Source organism: Cuculus canorus, chromosome 1 (assembly GCF_017976375.1).
Source record: "Cuculus canorus isolate bCucCan1 chromosome 1, bCucCan1.pri, whole genome shotgun sequence".
NCBI classification, from domain to species: domain Eukaryota; kingdom Metazoa; phylum Chordata; class Aves; order Cuculiformes; family Cuculidae; genus Cuculus; species Cuculus canorus.
In genome coordinates, this window is record NC_071401.1 from 71,272,829 (window position 1) to 71,291,758 (window position 18,930).

At 49.4% G+C, this 18,930-nt stretch overlaps 1 protein-coding gene across 1 annotated transcript; it reads left to right on the forward strand.

Moving 5' to 3' along the window:
* The first annotated feature begins 7,906 nt into the window (after nt 1-7,906).
* On the forward strand, nt 7,907-18,606 carry SHOX (short stature homeobox). The gene is made up of 6 exons (XM_054082188.1): nt 7,907-8,041; nt 8,593-8,960; nt 12,126-12,334; nt 16,620-16,677; nt 16,768-16,856; nt 18,253-18,606. The coding sequence occupies exons 2-6, from the start codon at nt 8,687-8,689 to the stop codon at nt 18,496-18,498; spliced, it is 876 nt and encodes a 291-aa protein (XP_053938163.1). The 5' UTR covers nt 7,907-8,041; nt 8,593-8,686; the 3' UTR covers nt 18,499-18,606.
* Nucleotides 18,607-18,930: the final 324 nt, after the last annotated feature.

Consider the following 18,930-nt stretch of genomic DNA (forward strand, 5'->3'; position numbering starts at 1 on the left):
AAACAAGCTTGCAGTCCTCAAATTGTCTCTGTCATTGGTAAAAAATAAACCCTGCTCATTCAAATCCTATTTACAGAGGCACAATGCAAACACCCGTCAGGGTAAGTATTGTGACCTGCCGTGTGTGGTAGGCGCTCCCCAGGGCTGTATCCTGTCCCATCCACAGGCAGTTTCCAGCGTTAAGTGAAGCCAAGGGTGAAGCATGAGCATAATATAAGGGAAAGCCACAAGGACGGGATGTTCCAGGAGTAATGAAACTCTAGGGAAATTAGGAGTCGGATGCATGTATCTGAGAGAGCTTTTGATGCACAATTCAAGGGCTGAGTGTATTAAATGAAGTTTGTAGTATCACTTATCCCACCAGTTTTCCTCTGCCAGAGCATGGTTTTCCAACTACTTCCATTCTTCTTTTTTTTGTGCTAGACACCAGGGTGCATTGCAGTGAAGGACAAACAAGCTCAGGCAGAGCTGAGGTTGTCTCATCTGGGTGAACTTTTCTCCTGCTTCTGGGCTTGCTGATGTTGTTTTGCTCCGTAGAAAGTTGAGGATGTTTGTTGAGGGAGGGCAGCCCTGCTGTGGGACTGGTACCCCAGGGAACACTGCTGGCTGCACCCACCAGACCGACTCCCAGGGGAGCTACCCCAACGAAGGGGCTGGAGATTACAGCAGGGAATCAGGAGCCTTTTCATGCTAATGCTCACAAGGTAGAAGGCCAGTAACCTCCTCTTCCCCAAAGAGAGAAAAGAAGAGAGGGCAGAGGAACGAGGAGAGGGCAAGCTGCTTGTTTTACTGCCTTGCAGACCCCCTCCCACCCCATGTTATTCTCACCACTGATCCCTTAGAGCCTCGTTTGGCGAGGGGCTTAAAAGCACGTCAGACTGCTGTCATATAATTTCCTTGCACCATTCACCCGTTTCTACCTAGAGCTACTGTTACCAGGCTTCCCACCTCTCTGAGTCTCACCTACAATAATCCCTATCATAAGCACCTCTGCAAAACCCCACTCTGTATAACATGAGGGAAAGCCCTGCCTGCTGTCGGCGGTAGAATGTCTCCATTGTGGTCCTGTGCAGGCGCTGCATATAATCGTTCTCTGCCAATATATGTCTTCATGACCTGCCCCCAGTCTCCCCCTTCCAAAAATAAAACGACTATTCTTTTCTGTTTTAAGTAGACTTCATGCAATAAAAAACATTTTATTGCTTCCAGTAATTGGTATTTAATTTGCAGGCCTTTACAACTTGCAAAGGACAGACGGCTTTAGCCGGAGAGCTGGTATGTGTGTACACTTTGTGGATTTTATTCTACTGGCACTTGCTTAGTTGACTTGTGTAAAATGATACAATTATGGTTTTGCAATCAGAAAGGCTGCAGATAAAGACTTGGAGAGACGTTATAAGGTCCTGGGTCCAATTTGAAGCAGCAGGCAAGACAATATAATTTTAGGGGGCGCTGCCAGCCTCAGACATCAAAACTTGACTCCTGTTAAGTGTTTTCCATTTTACTGTCAAAATATCAAAGGCTGTTATTTAAACCCGGAGTCTCTTAAAGTTGATTTTCTTTCTCTCTCCTTCTCCCTCACCTCTTTTTTTTCCCTTTAACTACCCCGATAAACGCGAGGCGAGGTAACCTGTGAAATGTTAGACCCCTCTCTCCCCACCATGCCGTGCATATGCCACAAAGACCTTCACAACCCTTAATCCCTTTTTTGGGGGGGGTGAAATCTTACTCTGGATTGTCCCATCCCTGCCGACAGAGTCTGAGTGGGGGGCGCAGGGACTCGGGGGGTCCGTGCTTGTCGAGGTGTGCGGCTGTAGGAGTCGGCAGCCGGGACAGGGACCGGCTCAGCGGGGACTGGAGGGAAGGAAGCTCGAGAGGGGTGAGAACCTGCTGCAGCACCCACTGATTTTCCCTCCCCGAGGCGTCGGGGCAGAGCTCAGCGGCAGGACCGGAGGGCACACCTCGCCCACCCGCAGCCGACAGGAGTGGGAATGGGGGACGAGGGGCAGCCGTCCTCCCTGCGCCTCTCGTGGGCACAGCTGCAAATCTGCCACCAACACGGTCCCTGCCCCCGGCGGGCAGGGCAGCATCCCGCCCCGTCTGATAAGGGGGACGGTGGGGGGCTGCCGCTGAGCTCCGACAGACCGCGGATTGGGATGATGGGGGGGATCGCAGGGCTCGTGTGCGTGTGTGTTTGTTTTTCTGTGCACGCACGGATCCGTCTGTGCGGGTGTGCGTGTGCCCCAGCTCTTCGGTAGGACTTGGGGAACCCTCCGCCCGGCGAGGCAAAGCGGCACCTCCTAAAGACCTTTGAAAAACACGCGTGTCTTTTCCAACTCGCTTTAACCGTGCGGGTACGGTGCGGCTCACACCACAGCTTCCTTCCACCCCCTCGTTACCCCCCAGCACAATCCCCGGCACCCACAGAGAGCCACCGCGCCTCCCCCTCTGCCCACGGCCGTGGGCAACCAGACAGGCAAGCTGGGCCTTATTCTTATGTAAAAATACAGGCAAACCCGGGGGCTTCTGCCCCTAATAAACCGGCAAATGAACTATTCCTTCCCTTGAGTATTAAACTGTTATCTGATTTAAGTTTGCTCCGATGTTTCAACCATTTCTTTCAAGTGAGGGAAAAGGGAAGGAGGAGAAAGAGATAACTGTGCCTTTGACAGAATAAGAAATAAATAAATAACCCCCTAAACAGTCTTCCGTAGGAAAGAAGTTAATATACTCAATTATTTTCTAAAAAAGATCATAACATCTGGAAATTGATATCAAATGGTGTACAATCCCTGAGAGACGATAAACTTCCACTGTATAATATTTCCACTAGAAATCTTAATAATCCTATAAATCTTCCCTGTGAATTGGGAAAATGTAACAGTTCATTGAAATACTCATTGGGAAATAATTGAAAAAATGTAATAGTTCAGTGAAATATTCGTGAGGTTTTCTCTTTCTTTGGTGCTGTTGCTAACTCTGTGCATGTGTGTAAATATTCCTACTTCGTTTTAAAGACATACACGGAATATTCCCTTGAGCGCTGCATACCATAAAAGAAAAATATGCCCTTTCGACTTATTAATCATTATTACAGAGTTCAAAATTGCAGCGTCCCTTGCACATTACCGCAGGAGGCAAACAATTATCTCTGTGTGTATTTTGTGTTGCTAAAATCAGTACGAACTTTGCTGCTCGGAACTTTGTTCCCTGTTTTTCTGCGGTTTTTCTGATAGACTTTACCAATTCCTCTCGAGTTATCCAGGGCGACTGAAATCAAGGGGGACTGCTCGCCCATTATGCTCACCCACTAAATTGTAACTAATTACACACAGAAGCAATTGCTTATTGTAATTCACTACGTGAATGTTTAATTTTACAGAAGTAAAAGTAGATGAGAATTTGACCGCGCCTAAGTTCCCTGTAATGAATATATGAGTAATTAATGTGGCTGGCAAGATGCAGCTTTTTTAAAAGATAATTGTGATAGAGAAGTGACGCTGTGTGTGTGAGAGAGAGTGTGTGTGTTTGCATGTGCCTCCGTGTAGGAGAGAGGAGAGCATTTGTGTGTTTTTGTATTGAATTAATGTATCCCTTTGGTTACGTTGCTAGAAGTCGGAATAAAGACAATTAAGCCCTTAGCATTTCTGTCACACTCCATTAATTACTTTAGCCGCTCCTGTTCCGACCGCTTCGTAACGTATTCATCAGGTACGATCCCCATCCAGCAGCCTCAGCCGGGGAAGTAGGCTATTGTTAGTTTAAACTATAGCCTTTCGAATGTTCTTTATTTTACTTTTCATCCAAGATTGTTTTCCTCTCTTTTAAAAATGTTTTTCTAAAAATAAAACTCAATATAAATATTTTAAGATTAGATTTGCGGGGAAACAGTTTAATTTTCACCATATGTTGCCCCAGCGGCATGTAGATTTTTTTTTAGGGAAAAAAAAAAAATCTTTCCACTGAAGCTACGAAAAAAAAATCTAATATAAAAAAGTATTCTTCTCAATGCGTTTCCCTCCTGTGGGCCATTTTACACCCCCCCAATAAATCTTTAAGGTTGCGAGGGGGGGGGGGGGGGGGAAGGTGCCTTGATGACGGAAAAGCAAGTCCTGCCATGATAATGTCCTTTATTAATATTATACGTGTGTTGTGTGCTGGATGGATCAATCATATCCATTCACAATCAGGATTAAGAGAGCCTATTTTAATGAAAATCTATTAGTCTCTCATTTGAGACACGGATGTTGCTTAAATCAATAAACAGCATAAAAGAGAATACGGCGCAGGTTTCTAAATTAAAAAAAAAAAATTCCCATCTATGAAATGTGTTAAGACGTCTGTAAAATCCTGAAACCCTCGATCGATACTTATAAATATTTAATGTTGTTTTTTTTTAAACACAAATTGAAAACCATTAACACTGCATCCATTCTTATTATTAAAACAAATTGTCCTTGGAATTATGTGCCGTGGAAATGGAGCCAGATTGAAAGGGCATCCTCTGAAATATGTTTACTCGCTTTCATGTAAACCAATAAAAATCTGCAGGAGTCCGTACCGTGAGCAGAAAGGTTTGATGTACAATGTCCATGATTACAGTTTCTGAATTAATCACTAGAGAGAGGAGGGGAGAGAGAGAGAGAGAGAGATGGAGAGAGAGGACTCAGTTATCTACTCAACAAAATCTTGCTCTTGGGGTCAGTGCTTATTAAAGCGTGGATTAAACCGATGATTTTTCTGTTTGCTTATATGCCCCATTTCGACCAAAATAAGCTGAAGCGGGGGAAGGGGGGGAGGAAATCGGTTTCGCCCTACGTCATACCATGAGTCAATGTACAAATGTAAATTCCTCTTATAAATATGAAATCCAATACTTTGCCTTGGAAATGCTTAAAGCTAATGCAACGCTTAAACTCATTCATAATTATTCCTCTCGCTTAACAGGGAGAAAAAAAACCCCAAACCCGATGGTCAAGAGGTCCCTTTGAAAGCGGAATTAAAAAATAGCACGTGTGCTGATACCAGGCTAAATAAGCTCTCTTTTTGCTCTACCTGGTCCAGAGCTGTTCCCCGGCAGGGCGAGATTCCCTGCTGGCACATATCCCCTCGCAGTCCTGCCTCCCTCGCACCCGGCCGGTTTGGAGCTCTCGAGGCGTCGGGGAGGGAGGTGGAGGATTTGGGAGCACAGAGCCCCGCAGGTAACTGCCAGGGGACACCTCGACATGCAGCTGATGCCCCCGTCCTGCAAAGGGTTGGAAGGTGGAGAGCGGGGTGGCTTGTGCCACGGCGAAGGTACCCAGCCCAGCATGGGGCACGGAGCTGCTCTGAGGGGCGCTGGTGGCTTCTCAGTTTGGCGACAGGGTCCCAGGAGCACCGTGCCTGCAAGGCAATGGGGTTTGGACGGCAGCTCCTTCCCTCCCTCTCTCCCGCCTTCCCTCTCTCCATCCCTCCTCCGCAGACCGTTATCAGGAGAAGCAATGAGCTTAATTTCCCTCTGAATCCGCTGCCAAAAGTTTGTAGCGGGGTCAAAAGTGTCCCCCTATCTTTGTCCACACCCTCACCACCTCGCCCGGGATGCCGGCACTGCGAGGGGGCACAGGGGGTGCCCGGTGACCCTCCCCTCGCTCCCCGATGCCCCATGGGGACGGGACGGGGCTGTCACCCTCCGCACAGCTGCGCAGAGCGCTCCGCATCCTCCGGGCTGAATCCCCCCCGGGCAGGGTGGCGACTCGCACCGCTTCCCTCTCTCGTTTTTTTTTCTTCCTTTTTTTTTTTTTTTTTTTTTTTAATTTTCCCCGTTTCCCTCTCTCTCTTTTTTTTTTTTTTTTTTTTTTTTTTTCTTTTTTTTTTTTTTTTCTTTTTTTCCTTTTCCGGTGCTTTGTTTCGCTTTTTTTTCGCTTTCGGAGGGAGTCTGAGGCAAGTTCCCCTTCTCTGCAGGGCTCCCCCCGGGGGTCTCCCCGCTGCCGTCACGGGGTGGCGAGCGGCCGTGGGCCTCTGATTGCCACGCGTTCTCCGCGCCCAGTGGCTGCCCCGGATCGAGCTGCGGGTGCAGGAGCGGGAGGGAGGGAACTGGCTTTCCCACCGGGAATCCCCGCGCTGCCGGGATGGGGATAACGGGACGGGGGTGGGGGTGGCAACAGGGCTTTCCCTCCTCCGTTTTAGGGGGTTTGGATTTGCCCCTGCCCTCGGGGAAGAGGGGGCAAGAGCCCCTGCGGTGACAGGAGGGACCCAGGGAGGTCTCCGGGCTTGGCGTGGGTTGCAGGCGTGGGTCTGGGCGCAGGGGGGAGCCGCGGGGAGGAGAGAGGGACGGGGGGGTGGGTGCCTGGGGGAGCCGGGGGATGGAGTGCAAACTCCGGCAGCTCGGGGAAGCCGAAGCTCATCGTGCCACGCCGGGGCTGGGGAACCGGAGAGGGAAGCGGAGTTAGTAAATATTTATCCTTCATTCGCTGTTTGCTGCTAGGGGGGCAGAGGGAGGCTGGGCACGGGAAGGGGGGAGAGAAGGGGAGGGGGGTCGATGCCGAGGGCTGGGAAAAGTTTCCCCTGCAGCAGCTCAATCCTAGAAGCCTCTCTCCCGTGGGAGCGGGTGCCTGTGTCCCTGCGCGTGTCCGTGACACCCTCGCGTGTGCGACAATCCACCATGAGCCCTTACACAGCCAGGCTGCATGGGAGGCACAAGCAGCGTGTCGTGCCGGCATCCTTTCTTTTTTTTTAGCCATACGTTACTTCCACGTCTATCGTTTGCCTTTATTATTTATGTGGTGCCGTGTGATATACATTAGAGCCTCAGATTTGATTGGCGTTTGCGATGACAAGACCTGTTTGTTAAGTTGTAAGGCTTCCTCGGCTCCCTCACTTGTTAAATGAACTCTGGAGGAAGGATGCCACCGAGACACAACAATATAATAAATGTCAGGGATATCCGCAGTGCCGAGATCAAATGATCAATCCTTGTCCCCTAGATAATCGTTTTAAATTCGCACAGGGGGAGATTGATTTTTTTTTTTAAAGCCCTTTATTAATTGCTTCCTCGATTATTATTTTCCCCCCTCTTCCTGTGGAGGTGTTAACTCTGGTGCTCGCGGCACCTTTGGATTAATTAAACTTATATTTAGTATTTTAATGTTCTGCTAATTTTCAGAGTGGTCCCACGCTCCCCTGGAAAAGAAACAATGGCCCCTTACTCCAGCAAGGAGCCTGCTTTGGTTGCGATTCAGAGCAGAGGGTGGCGTGATAATGGGCTCTGATTATCTCAAACTCGAGGCGAGGGAATGAGGAGGACGTAAAAAGCCAAACGATCAGAAGACAAAATTCCTTCAAATACCAAATAAACCTCCGCGTTAAAGCCTGAGGAGATAGAAATAAATAGCTGGGAAGTCTTCTCCGCTCGCGGTTCAAATGGTGCGGAGAGGCGCTAGAAATGCCGGCGCTGTTATCTGGAGATGAATTTCAGGCAGCTATTCAAGCGCACAGAGTAATAATTATTTCGGGATTACAACAAAAATAACAGCAGCCTACCAAGAACAAGGTCGGAAATTATTGCCAATTTTATATTAAATCCGTCAGGTTACGTTTCGTTAAAAAAAAAAAAAAAAAAAAAAAAGACAAAAAAAAAAGATGATTTAATACTCTATTTGTCGTGTACAAACTCTCGTGTTAACAAATTGCCCCTCTGCTGCAAGCAGCAGGATAGCTCTACATCCAAAGAAGCATTTTAGATTTTCAATTTTCCCAACAGTATCTTCAGACGACATTAATAACAGTAAACGATAAAACAGACCCTGCAATGTTTACACGGATCTGGAGAGCCCCTCTGCCTACAGATAACCCTCCCCACCCCAGCCAAGCAACCCTCTCCAAATCCTCCGAACACACCGACACAGAGCTCCGAGACACCTCACAACTTGTTCAACTGCAACACGCGTTCCCCTCCACGCACCCACCGCCCTCCAGAACAGTCAACACTTTGAAAACAGCATCTTTTGGTTCGCCGGTTATTTTGACCGTTTAATTAAGCGAAATTAGCTAAACAGCAAATCAGGTAGAATTTTCATTGCTTACAACAAACGCACATCTCCGTTTTTTTATTCATTACCTTTTTTTATTGAACACTCATTTTCTTTTCCTCTTGACAGCGATACATTTAATCGCAGGAGCACAGTTATTTGATTAGCTGTGGGTCCGTTTTTACTCACAGTGTTGCCACGCACAGGATGTCTTTACAATCAATTAAGTCTTCCTCATTTCTGCAACCCGTTTGCAGAATGCAGATACCTATTTTCATGTTTTCCTCTCCTCCCTCCTCCCTTTATTCCTCTCTCTCTCCCTCCCCCCCCTCCCCATTCGCTTTTGCTTCTTTGCCTCCCTAAATCAAGGTGCAAAGATGCCAAAGAGTGATGAAATGAAAAGAAAGCCAATTGCTGGACTGAGGTGGGGGAGATAGCTGCTAGGAGTCCGCCTGCGACTATGGAGCAGTCAGTAATTGCTGGAGACAGGGAGAGCTGGGGGTTGGGCTGAGGTAGCCATGTATAAATAGTGTGATCTCAAATTGAAAGGCATAAATAACAGCAGGAGTGATCTAACCCTATACAGCCCATCTTCTACGTGCAAAAACAGCGTGCGGAGGACGGCCACATCTCCGACCGAAAAACAAGTGGATCTCTGTGGATAAGATCACCGGGCAGCCATGGAAGAACTTACGGCTTTTGTATCCAAATCTTTTGACCAGAAAAGCAAAGAGAGCAGCAGCGGCAGTGGCAGCAGCAACAAGAAGGAGACGATCACGTACAGGGAAGTTTTGGAGAGTGGGTTGGCTCGCTCTAGGGAGCTTGGAAACTCTGACTCTAACCTGCAGGACATGACTGAGAGCAGCAACCATTGCCCGGTGCATCTTTTCAAAGACCACGTAGAGAGCGACAAGGACAAACTGAAGGAGTTCAGTACGGGCAGGACGGCGGAAGGTAAGAGCGGGTCTGGGCTCCCTCGGCCCCCCCGGTAGCCCCGGCCCCGCCGCCGCTCGCCCCCGGCTCTCCGCAGTGGGGGCGGCACGGCCGCGGCGGGATCGCATCCCGCATCCTGCCTCCTCCCTCCCGCCGCCACGGGAACGTGCGCTTAGAAATACGTATGCCTGCATGCATTGCCGTGAAAAAATAAGTCACGATTCGGTCCTCATCCCCTCCTGCCAGACCCGCTCACATCCGAAATCGATGCGGTGCGTTAGGCGTTCACTCGCCCGGGGCAAGGGGGCAGCGCAGGACCTCAGATATTTTTTTTGTCTGTGTATTTTTGTACGAGGAAACATTGTCCTGGGAGTTTTAATGCCTCAGAAGACCTGTTCTTCCTGCTTCCGGGCCGTCAGAATGTTGATGCTTCTTCTGGGAGAGAGCTGCATGTGGAGGAGGCTCTCCCTGGACATTTCGCCTTCTGTCGGTCCGCCTGTCCTAGGCAGAGGATGAGGCAGGCTGGGAGGGAGCTCCCCGGGCCCGGGTGAGACGGAGCATCCCTGCGGAGAGAGGCACCGGCCGACCCTGCCGCCTGGTCCCTCGGTCCCCAGCCTGTCCTTCTCACCTGGGCCAGGGCAGCATCGCCTCCCTCCAGGGTGTAGGGACTCCCGGCCGAGGGGTGAGACACCATTCCTTCTCTTAGCAGAACGTAATTAACATTAAAAATATATTTTTTTTTTTCAAACCGAGCAAGCTAAAAATCCCGCACAGGCTGGCAGGGGAAGGAGAGAATTAAAAAAAAAAAAAAAAAAAAAAAAAAAAAAAAAAAAAAAAAAAGTGGAGGTATTAGAAAGTTGAGAAAGTGTCTCTAGGCAAGTTAGACAGGTGGACCTGCCTGGGGAGCTTCGGGTAATAAAAACCGGTTAATAGGTTGGGGAACAACAACCAGCCTTTCAGCTGTTTCCTACCGTTTGATCTTGTTTAATATAACATTGGACGAAAGGCAATTTAATTTACAGCCCAAACACTTATTTAATATCCTCTTTTCCACCCCCTCCCCAAAGAGAAGAACCGGGTATAGTCGCGTATTCGGGTACCCGTATTTCTGCACAAACCAGTACCGCTCAGGACTGCTGCTGGTTTTCCTTCTCTGGTAGAGAGATTGCAAAGCGAAAGGGTTAGATTTAGAGGAATCAACTGAGCAGGAGATGGTTTTAAAAAACAAAAAAAGAAAACAAGGCACTCTCCAGGAAAAAAATCTACAAAAAAATGAAAGCGAACGAACAAAAAAAAAAAAAAGAAAAAAAAAAAAAGAAATCTCTACTACTCCCCCTTTTCCCTGTGTATCGAAATTCTGGCTTGTATGTTTAGCTAATCTAATCTATGGAGAAGGGCTGGGGGTGGGGATGGAAGGGAGGAGTTGGAAAGAGCTGAGATGCTTGTGACAGTTTAAATTCATGCGAGGTTTCAGTCTAATTTCAACTGATTCCTGCGTGTTATTGCAGTCTCACCGTTGTGCTAGTTAATATTTTATACCTACCACGGACATGCTGTAGCCTCGGATCTCCGAAAGGAGACAGCTTTTGAACGCGCTTAATTTTCCCTAGGCATTTGCTGGGTTAGCACCCTCGTCTTTTCACGGGGGTTCTCCTTACAGAAGAAATGTTAACAAAGTGCCATTAAAACCAAACCTCTCCGGAGGCCAGAACCCTTCCCAAAGTTTTATGCAGCCGATATTCAACTCGGAGTGGGAGACGGGGACCCCGGAGGAGTGATTACGGCCAGGGACAGTTTTCGTTTCGGAAGTGAAAACGAGCACTTCGGCTTAGGTCCTCGCCTTGCTTAAGCACACATACAGTTCAGGACGTTCTATTACGATCAACTAAAAAAACATTGGCATTTTGCGATGCCCCTAAGTATAGAGGATAATATATATATAGGATAATATATATGTGAATGCGCGCATTTCTGTGTATACGTTCATATAAATGCGTCTGTATTTGGTGAGGGAAACAGGATTTAATTCGGGATCATCTGCAGATATGGCTCCCCCCCTGCAGCTCCAGAAGGTGAAGCAGGACAAAAGGAGGCAGCTGGGGCAGGCTCGTCCCGGGATTCCGCCGGCGCTCACACGGAATGCGCGCCCCGGCCAGGAGCTCTGGGCAGGCAGGGCATCCCGGGAAATCGGTTTAGCCACCAGAGCTGCCCCTTGCTTCAGCACCTCTCCTCTTTTCTTTAGGAGGGTTTAAAAGAGGGTCGGTGCTTTAGGCGGCCTGGCATTAAAGACGGAAAGGAGTTGAAGTTGAAGTGGGAAGGAAGATACAAGGACCAAACGAGAAACCATACCCCCAAACATAAAGCGGTGGAGCAGTTTTTCCTCGCTGCCTCTCCTGCCTTGCTCCCCTCTGCCCGGGACAGGAGTGCGCAGCCGCTGCCTCCGGTCTCAAGCTCACCCCGAGCTCTCCGTGAGAGATGGGGAGTTGTGTGTGTGTCGTGGAGTGTCTGCTCCTTTGGAGAGGCTGGAGGGTGCCCACTGTCCTTGACCCGTGCAGGCCCACCGTTCCGGGGCCGTTTCGACACGCCGGCAGGTATTTTGGGGGAAGGAGGGCTGATAAGGAGAAGAGGAACGGATAATTTCTGTCTCAGGCCTTTGGAAAGTTACTTTTATGAGGCAAATATTTCCACCGTGGCTCCACCATGACAGCGGTGAAGCGCTTCTTGCGTAACCCTCTTTACTTCGTGAGAAAGCGGCGACGGAGAAACCCCCTTCCCTCGCCTCTCCCCACCGCCTGGAGGTACTGAGGGGCCAGTGGGTTTCCTATCGGCTCCTTCCCCGAATCGCCTTTGCCAACCGGCTGCCCGGCTCCCTCCTCACCCCGGAAAGAAAATAAAATTGTATTTATAGTTATAGTTTTTCTGACGGGCCGTCAGCCGAGCAAGGTGGAGCGGCTCCCTCTTCCCTCCCTCCTGCCCGACAAAAGCTGGCAGCGGGGCTCAGTCTGTCCCGGTGTCCCCTGTCCCGTCCCGGTGTCCCTTGTCCCGTCCCAGCCCCGCTCGCAGGTTGCACTGAGTTTGGGGAGGAAGAGAGGGGAGAGGGAAGACCCCCGGGTGCTGAGGAGAGAAACTTCGGAGAGGTGTGCGAGAGGAGGCTCAGTGTCGTTTTTCCCTTCCCCCTCCCGGCAGGGATCTACGAGTGCAAAGAGAAGAGGGAAGACGTGAAGTCAGAAGATGAAGATGGACAGACCAAGCTCAAACAAAGGAGAAGCAGAACCAATTTCACACTAGAGCAGCTGAATGAGCTGGAAAGACTTTTTGATGAGACTCACTATCCAGATGCCTTCATGAGGGAGGAACTAAGCCAGAGGCTGGGACTGTCTGAAGCTAGGGTTCAGGTAAGAGAAAGGCTCTGTTCCTGGAAACGTCCTCATCTCACTTCCTAACTGCCAGCGGATCCTAGCACAGTGCCCCGTTTCATCCCAAGCGGGGAGGTGAAGGCAGACACGACACGTGTGATGGGGAAGCTGTTTGCAACTCCGCTGTACCTGTCCTGCCAAACAGTAATTCTGCACTGGGAATATCTGCCAGTGTCTTGCGTTTCCTAGGAAGGCAGTTTATTTTTTTTTTTTTTTTTTTTACTGTTGGGGGAGAGGATTGGGTTGGTGGTGGTGATAAGTCTATAAGAACTGAGAAACTTGCTATTTATTTTTTAATAACCGTATTTCTTTTTCCTTGTAAACGTGCCATTAACTCTCCTTTAATGCACATTTTTCCCCTCTCCTTCTTTTCTGGGGCCGTTATGGGAAAAAAAAAGACCAGAAAACAATCGCCATGAATAAGGGCTAGACGGTTTGGGTGCTGAGGGACGGGATTAGCTAGAGCCGGGGGAAGGTGCCTGCTCTGATTCACACAGCAAGCTTATGAATGCATGGCACCCCATCTGGTGGAGTCTCCCCCTGTCCCTTCCATCCTCCTTCAGATACAGCTAAATACCAATTAGCCTTCAAAACCTTGAAAATAAGTCAGTGTTGCTGTAGTTCTGAAGCTATCAGAGCTGTCTCTTTGGGTGGCTTCTCCTTGATTATTTTAAAATCGAGTTTTGGTATGATGCAGGGGGAAAATATCCCTCTCTTAGTCCTCCTTAAGTCATCTAGGGAATGCAGCCCATAACAGATGCTGTATTAAAAAAGAAAACCCTAGAAATAATAAAATCAACCTGTGGCTTCCTGAGCAGGCCTAGGGCAGGAGAAACCTGGAGTAAATTCCTTCTTAGGTTAGAACTCCGTACTTGGCCTAACAGACCCAAACCAAAACCCATGAAGAAAAAGTCACTAAGCAATCCCCCTCGACTGAACAAAACACCTTCACACCCTAGAGATAAGAAATGATCATGCATATGTATGTCAGCCTATACATCTGTGCCCGGGTACACATAGGGGAGCATATAGCCATGTGGGTATAGGTGGGCATCCTTCGTGCCTACCACCATCCCAGGGCACAGCGGGAAGACACGAAATACATCCCAGAGCGGGAAGAGGGGTCACCTGGTCCTCTTTGACCTCTTTGACCATGGCCCACAGTGGAAAGCAGGCAGAATCCATCCCTCTCCTCCCAGGCCTGGTCTGAAATCCCTGGCCTGAGTAAGTGACTATCTCGCTTTAAACAAGAGCCTCCTGGAGGCATTTCCGAAGCAAATAGAGTAGCTAGGTTGTTTTCTTTCTTGTTTGGTTTTAGTTTTAAAGGGTCTTTTCTCCCCTCAGCTCCTACCACTTGCAGTACAAACCGAAGTGGGCGAGGGATGGTGCTAGGCACATGCCTCAGGAAGGATGGCTTCTAGGGGATATTGCAGGGGTTCAGAGTGCTGCTGGCCTACTTTCTCCTGGAAGATTGATCTAACCACACCATATAAATAAATGAAAAGATTAAACTTTTGCTGAAGGGGACATCAACTCTTATGTCATCTTCCCAGATCTTCTTACTCGGGCTCTGTAATATCTTTCCCAGGCCTTGATGTACTGTTTCTATAAAAATAAATTACTTGTAATTGAATTCTGCACTCTTTCTTTCAAGTACTTTATTACTGAGCAGCACTTTAACAGGATGTTCATAGTTACAGGAAAATTGGTGCTTCAAGTGCTTACAGATCTTAAAACAGCACACCAAAAAAAAAAAAATTACTAATTCAGGCAGAGATTATGAGAGATAAAAAATAATAAATTTAATAATCTTACTACAGAGGTTTGAAAATAAAGCTAGAAATAAAAGAAATATCAAGAGAGAGAAATGGATAATTAATTAGCAGTTAAGCAGATAGCTTGATATCCATCAAGAAATGGAAGCAGAAAAATAGGAGAAAAGGGGAAAAGGGAGACTTTTTTTTTAATCCTTTCAGAAATGCTCTCTAATTCCTATCTGAACCGCTTGTCCCTTGCTGTTAAAGGATATAGTTTCAATTTAGTGTGGAAATTTGCTGTAAATAAATTGAAGCTCCTATGGTAGCTAGTCCTTATTAACCTTTTATTTTTAGTGTTGTACTGGAAACTCATATCACCCAGCTGTCAGGGTTATAATTGAAAGTTATGAGACCATAGTGAGGAGCAGGCAGTAATTCAATTACAACAAATATCTTTGGGTTTATGGTGCAGGGCTAAATTAAATGTCATTATTCACTGTCTCTAATGGAAATCAAAAGGAAATCAGATTAGAGCATTTGTGAAAGAAATCACTGAGTGATCCTTAATGAAGAAATAACTGTCTAAAACAGTGTACTGTGCTTTACTTAGCATATTCATGACTAATTGGAATTGATCGTGAATCACACCAAGCCTGATTTATTATCGCTTAACGCAGTGGCTAATTCATCACTTTTACTCCTCATAACCTTATTTTTTCATAGCTAAAGGGAAAGGGCACTTCGTTTCCCAGATTTAAATATAATTTCTGTTTGAAAGATGTTCTGATTTGCAAGAGAAGTTGTTTAAACGCTGCTTAAATTCCTCCTGACAATTTATACTCCTTTGGGGGGGGGGGGGGGGAGGCGTGGGGAACACTCGCAAGGGGATTTCCTACAAGGAGTTACAATCATAAAAAATAATGTATTATTGTCGCTACAGCACTATGATATTTTGCATGCTTATGTTGAAATATATATATATATATATATATATATATATATATAAATATAAATACCTAACGGTCTGGTATAAAGCAGAAGCGTTGCATAGTGTTAATATTTGCGTATCGCTCGTACGGAAAACCGGGCTGTGCTGTGCATTTCAAGGCAGCGAGGCGGCTGCGAAGGGGCAGATGCCCGGTTAGGGAGGGGAGATCTGCGCTAGCGGGAAGCCGGCAGGGAAGCAGGAGCGGTCGGGCCGTCTGTCTGGCCTTCCGTCCGTCTGTCAGTCTGTCCGTACACCGAGCTGCCTGCTCGCTCGGCCGCCCGCTGCGCGCTCCCCCCTGGCCACATTAGGCAGGAAAAATGGTGCTCCGAATAAAAGCAAGCCAATTCCTACATAAGAAAATCACTTAGGTACCCGAGGTAATTAATGCCTTTGGAAGCCTTTCTTTGCACTAATTACTCCGTTGTAAATGACCATCATTAAGGCAATTGAAGAAAGCTTGAAGGGAAAATTTGATGTAGGAAGTGCGGTTAGTATTAATTAACCGTATGATCTCTTGGCAAGTGCAGGAACATCAAAGGCTGTAGGTGTTTACTTAGCTACAAGATTTTATCAGCGGTGAAAGTCAATGTTTGTCTCTAATCAGTAGGTTTTGGTAGAAGGATAAGGGTCCGCAAAAGGTGTTGGTCCCTGCCTCTGACCATCCTTTGGGGAAGAGCTGCTAAAGCAAGCACCTGGAAAGGGGCGAAGTAATGAAGGTTTGAAATGCCCCTGGAAAAGAAGCAGGGGAGGTGCAGCGGCTACTGCAAATTCTGCTCTGGTTTGAGTCAGAACGGCTGGAATTGGGGCAGGATTATTGGATTACAGGCATTTCTCTTGTAGAGACATATGCACTTCTTTAAACCCTAGCCTGAATAGATGTTGTTCTTGTCTGTCCAGAGGTCTACAGAAGTGGGTTTTGTTTTCTTTTAATGTTTGAGGAACGGGGAATGATTCAGCCTCTTTGTACAAGTTCAGTACCTCGCATCTTCTCCGAGATCTTCATCGTTTCCAAACGGGAAGAAGATCGGGAGAAGGCAGACTGTCCCGTCTCTTAGGGGCCAGACCCGGAGTCTGACCTGGCCCACGCATGTTTGAGGTTGGGCCGGTCCCATCCGGCCTGCGTGTGGTCTTATTTCATAAGTTTTTTGGGAGCGGCCCCTTGCTCCAGAAGGGTGGCACAAGGACGGCCACTGCCAGCCCGGGAGACACGGGCCCCCGGAGGCTCGGTGTGAAGCTGCCGGCTCCCGCTGTCCCAGGCTGCGAGGACACTTCTGATCTCCTAGGTTCAGCTCCTGCTAAGACACCACAGCAAAAGAGCAGGACGCCCCTCATCCCCCCGCCAAACATCCCACAGAGGGGCTGATTCCGCCCGGGGCTGCTGCCAAGGAGGGACTTTAGCAAAGTTCTACGAAATTCCCTGCCCTCGAGATAATCCGCTTTCTTAGCAGCTGCCTAGTCTACCTCCTTTTATTTTCTTTTGTTTGTTTGTTTTGGTTTTGTTTGCGTTTTCTTTTCATAGGTCTGGTTCCAGAACAGGAGAGCAAAGTGCCGAAAGCAGGAAAACCAGATGCACAAAGGTGAGCGAGGGATAGGGGTCTTTTGGGGAGCGGAGGCCGCTGAGCCCCGGGCCGCCGTCGCCGCTCACTCGGTCCTCTCTTTCCCCACAGGTGTGATCCTGGGAACCGCCAGCCATTTAGACGCCTGCAGAGTGGCCCCCTATGTGAATATGGGAGCCCTGAGGATGCCTTTCCAACAGGTAGTTAGCTCGGGGTTTATTTCCCTTTTCCCCCGCCGGGCAAGCTCCGACCCCTCGTTCGTTTGCAGCAGCAGGAGGAAGCCGGGCACGTTTTACGAGTGCCATTTATATAGAAGTTGGCACTTATTAAAAACAGGCTGTAAAACTCGGTGGAGGAGCCCCCGCCTGGCTGCCGGGAGCTCAGCGCCCCCCGGGGACGGAGGGGACAGAGAGGGGGGTCCCGCGGCCCCGGGAGGCGCTGCCGGTGCTACGGGACTCCTCTCCGCCGCCCTAGGATGGGCTGGCGGCCGGCCCCGGGGCCGCCCCGGGACGTGGCAAAGGCAGGTTGGCCTCCCGGGGACGCATCGCCTTCCCGGGGTGAGGAGGGAAGGCGGGGGAGCCCCGGCAAATCCAAGGATGGGAACGACCTTGGCCAGAGCCGCCCGGGGGGCTTCGGTCTCCTTCAGAGCTGGTCTCGGCTCTGCGGGAGGGTCTCCCACTGGGGGGAACGGGGAGAAAATCCTTGCGGACCCCTTGCCCTGTCGTTGTTTCCCTCCTGTCGGGCTGTCGCGGCTTTGCCTTTTCCCTTTGGAGGATTTTCGCGACGACCAGAGGGATCGGGGCAATAGCGGAGCGTAGGCACCGGTCCCGGGTCCTTGCCCCGGCGAGACGGGACAAGAAGGATGAAATTCCATCCCGCTTCCAGCCACCCCTCGCCGCCGCTTGCAACTCTCTCTCCCCCCTTTTTATTTTTTTTTTTTTTGTCAATTAATCGGGGAATCGATTTTTTTTCCCATCCCAAAGGGACCCTCTACCACCTTTTCAGTCTCAGAGACACGTGGAGCTGACAGATTAATTGTATTGATTTTTTTAAAAGACATATTTGGACCAAAATAATTAAATACATAAATAAACTCCCCCCTTATACCCCTCCCTTCCCTGAACCTACCCGGAGCTGAAATCTCTCAGTCAACCCGAGGTGTTTGTGTAGGTCGAGAAAGCTCCAAAGCAAACACCAACCCCGTATATAAGGGACCCGCGGCCAAGGAGTTTTTCTAAGCAAGGTATAAATAAACATCCCTGAAAAAAAAAATGTATATAAGAAAATTAGGTATTTAGTACTTGTTGGCGCCCGTGCGTTGGGCCGCATTTTTTTTTTTCATTTTCGTGGTTTTTTTTTTTTTTTTCTTTTTTTACTTTTTCGTGGTTTTTTTTCTTTTTAATACGAGGAAGGTTAAGTAGTTCTCTGTGCCTCTGGGTAAGCGCGGAGCGGACCTTTGCCGCGGGGGGCTCCGCTCACAAAAGTCGGTGTTTCAGCCGCAGGGAGGGGTCGAGGTTGGGAGGAGGAGGAGGAGGAGGGTGGTCGCTGGGGTGATGCCCTGGAGGTGACGCCGTGTTCCTCGCCCCCCCTCCCCAGGTCCAGGCGCAGCTGCAGCTGGAGGGCGTGGCCCACGCGCACCCGCACCTGCACCCGCACCTGGCGGCCCACGCGCCCTACCTGATGTTCCCACCGCCCCCCTTCGGGCTGCCCATCGCTTCCCTGGCGGAATCCGCCTCCGCCGCAGCCGTGGTGGCAGCCGCCGCCAAGAGCAACAGCAAGAACTCCAGCATCGCCGACCTGCGGCTGAAGGCTCGCAAGCACGCCGAGGCCCTGGGGCTCTGACACGCTCCGGCCGACCACCCCCTCCCTTCTCCATTCCGCCCCGGGGGCGACCCGCACGGACCGCCGCTCGCCTTCTCCCCCCTCGGCTCCTCCTCCCTCCTCTCCGGCCGCAGGGCGAGCAGCGGGTGTGCGGGGGCCGCCCCGCCACCTTCTCCCGTTCTGCTTATTTTTTGTTTTCTTTTCTTTTAATTTCTCCCCCGCTTGTGCTAAGGTGTGCGAGCGCTCGGCGACAGCCGCTTTCCTCGTCCTCTCGCCTTTCCCTCAGAGACTTTGGCGGCTGAGGGGGAGCCGGGCGAAGAGAGAGAGAGAGAGAGAGAGGGGACCCCCCACCCCCAAGTTGGTGGCCGTGGGTGTTGTGTGACACGGTGGGGACTCTCCGCCCACCCCCACACACGCGGGCAGCGAACACGCACCCACAAGTCAAAGACTCCG

What these genes read in the sequence shown, in the direction of transcription:
- SHOX (XM_054082188.1), top strand. Translation starts at nt 8,687, where the DNA reads ATGGAAGAACTTACGGCTTTTGTATCCAAATCTTTTGACCAGAAAAGC. An exon ending in TACGGGCAGGACGGCGGAAG is followed by an intron (nt 8,961 to 12,125) that starts GTAAGAGCGGGT and finishes CCCTCCCGGCAG; the next exon opens with GGATCTACGAGTGCAAAGAG. An exon ending in GGAAAACCAGATGCACAAAG is followed by an intron (nt 16,678 to 16,767) that starts GTGAGCGAGGGA and finishes CTTTCCCCACAG; the next exon opens with GTGTGATCCTGGGAACCGCC.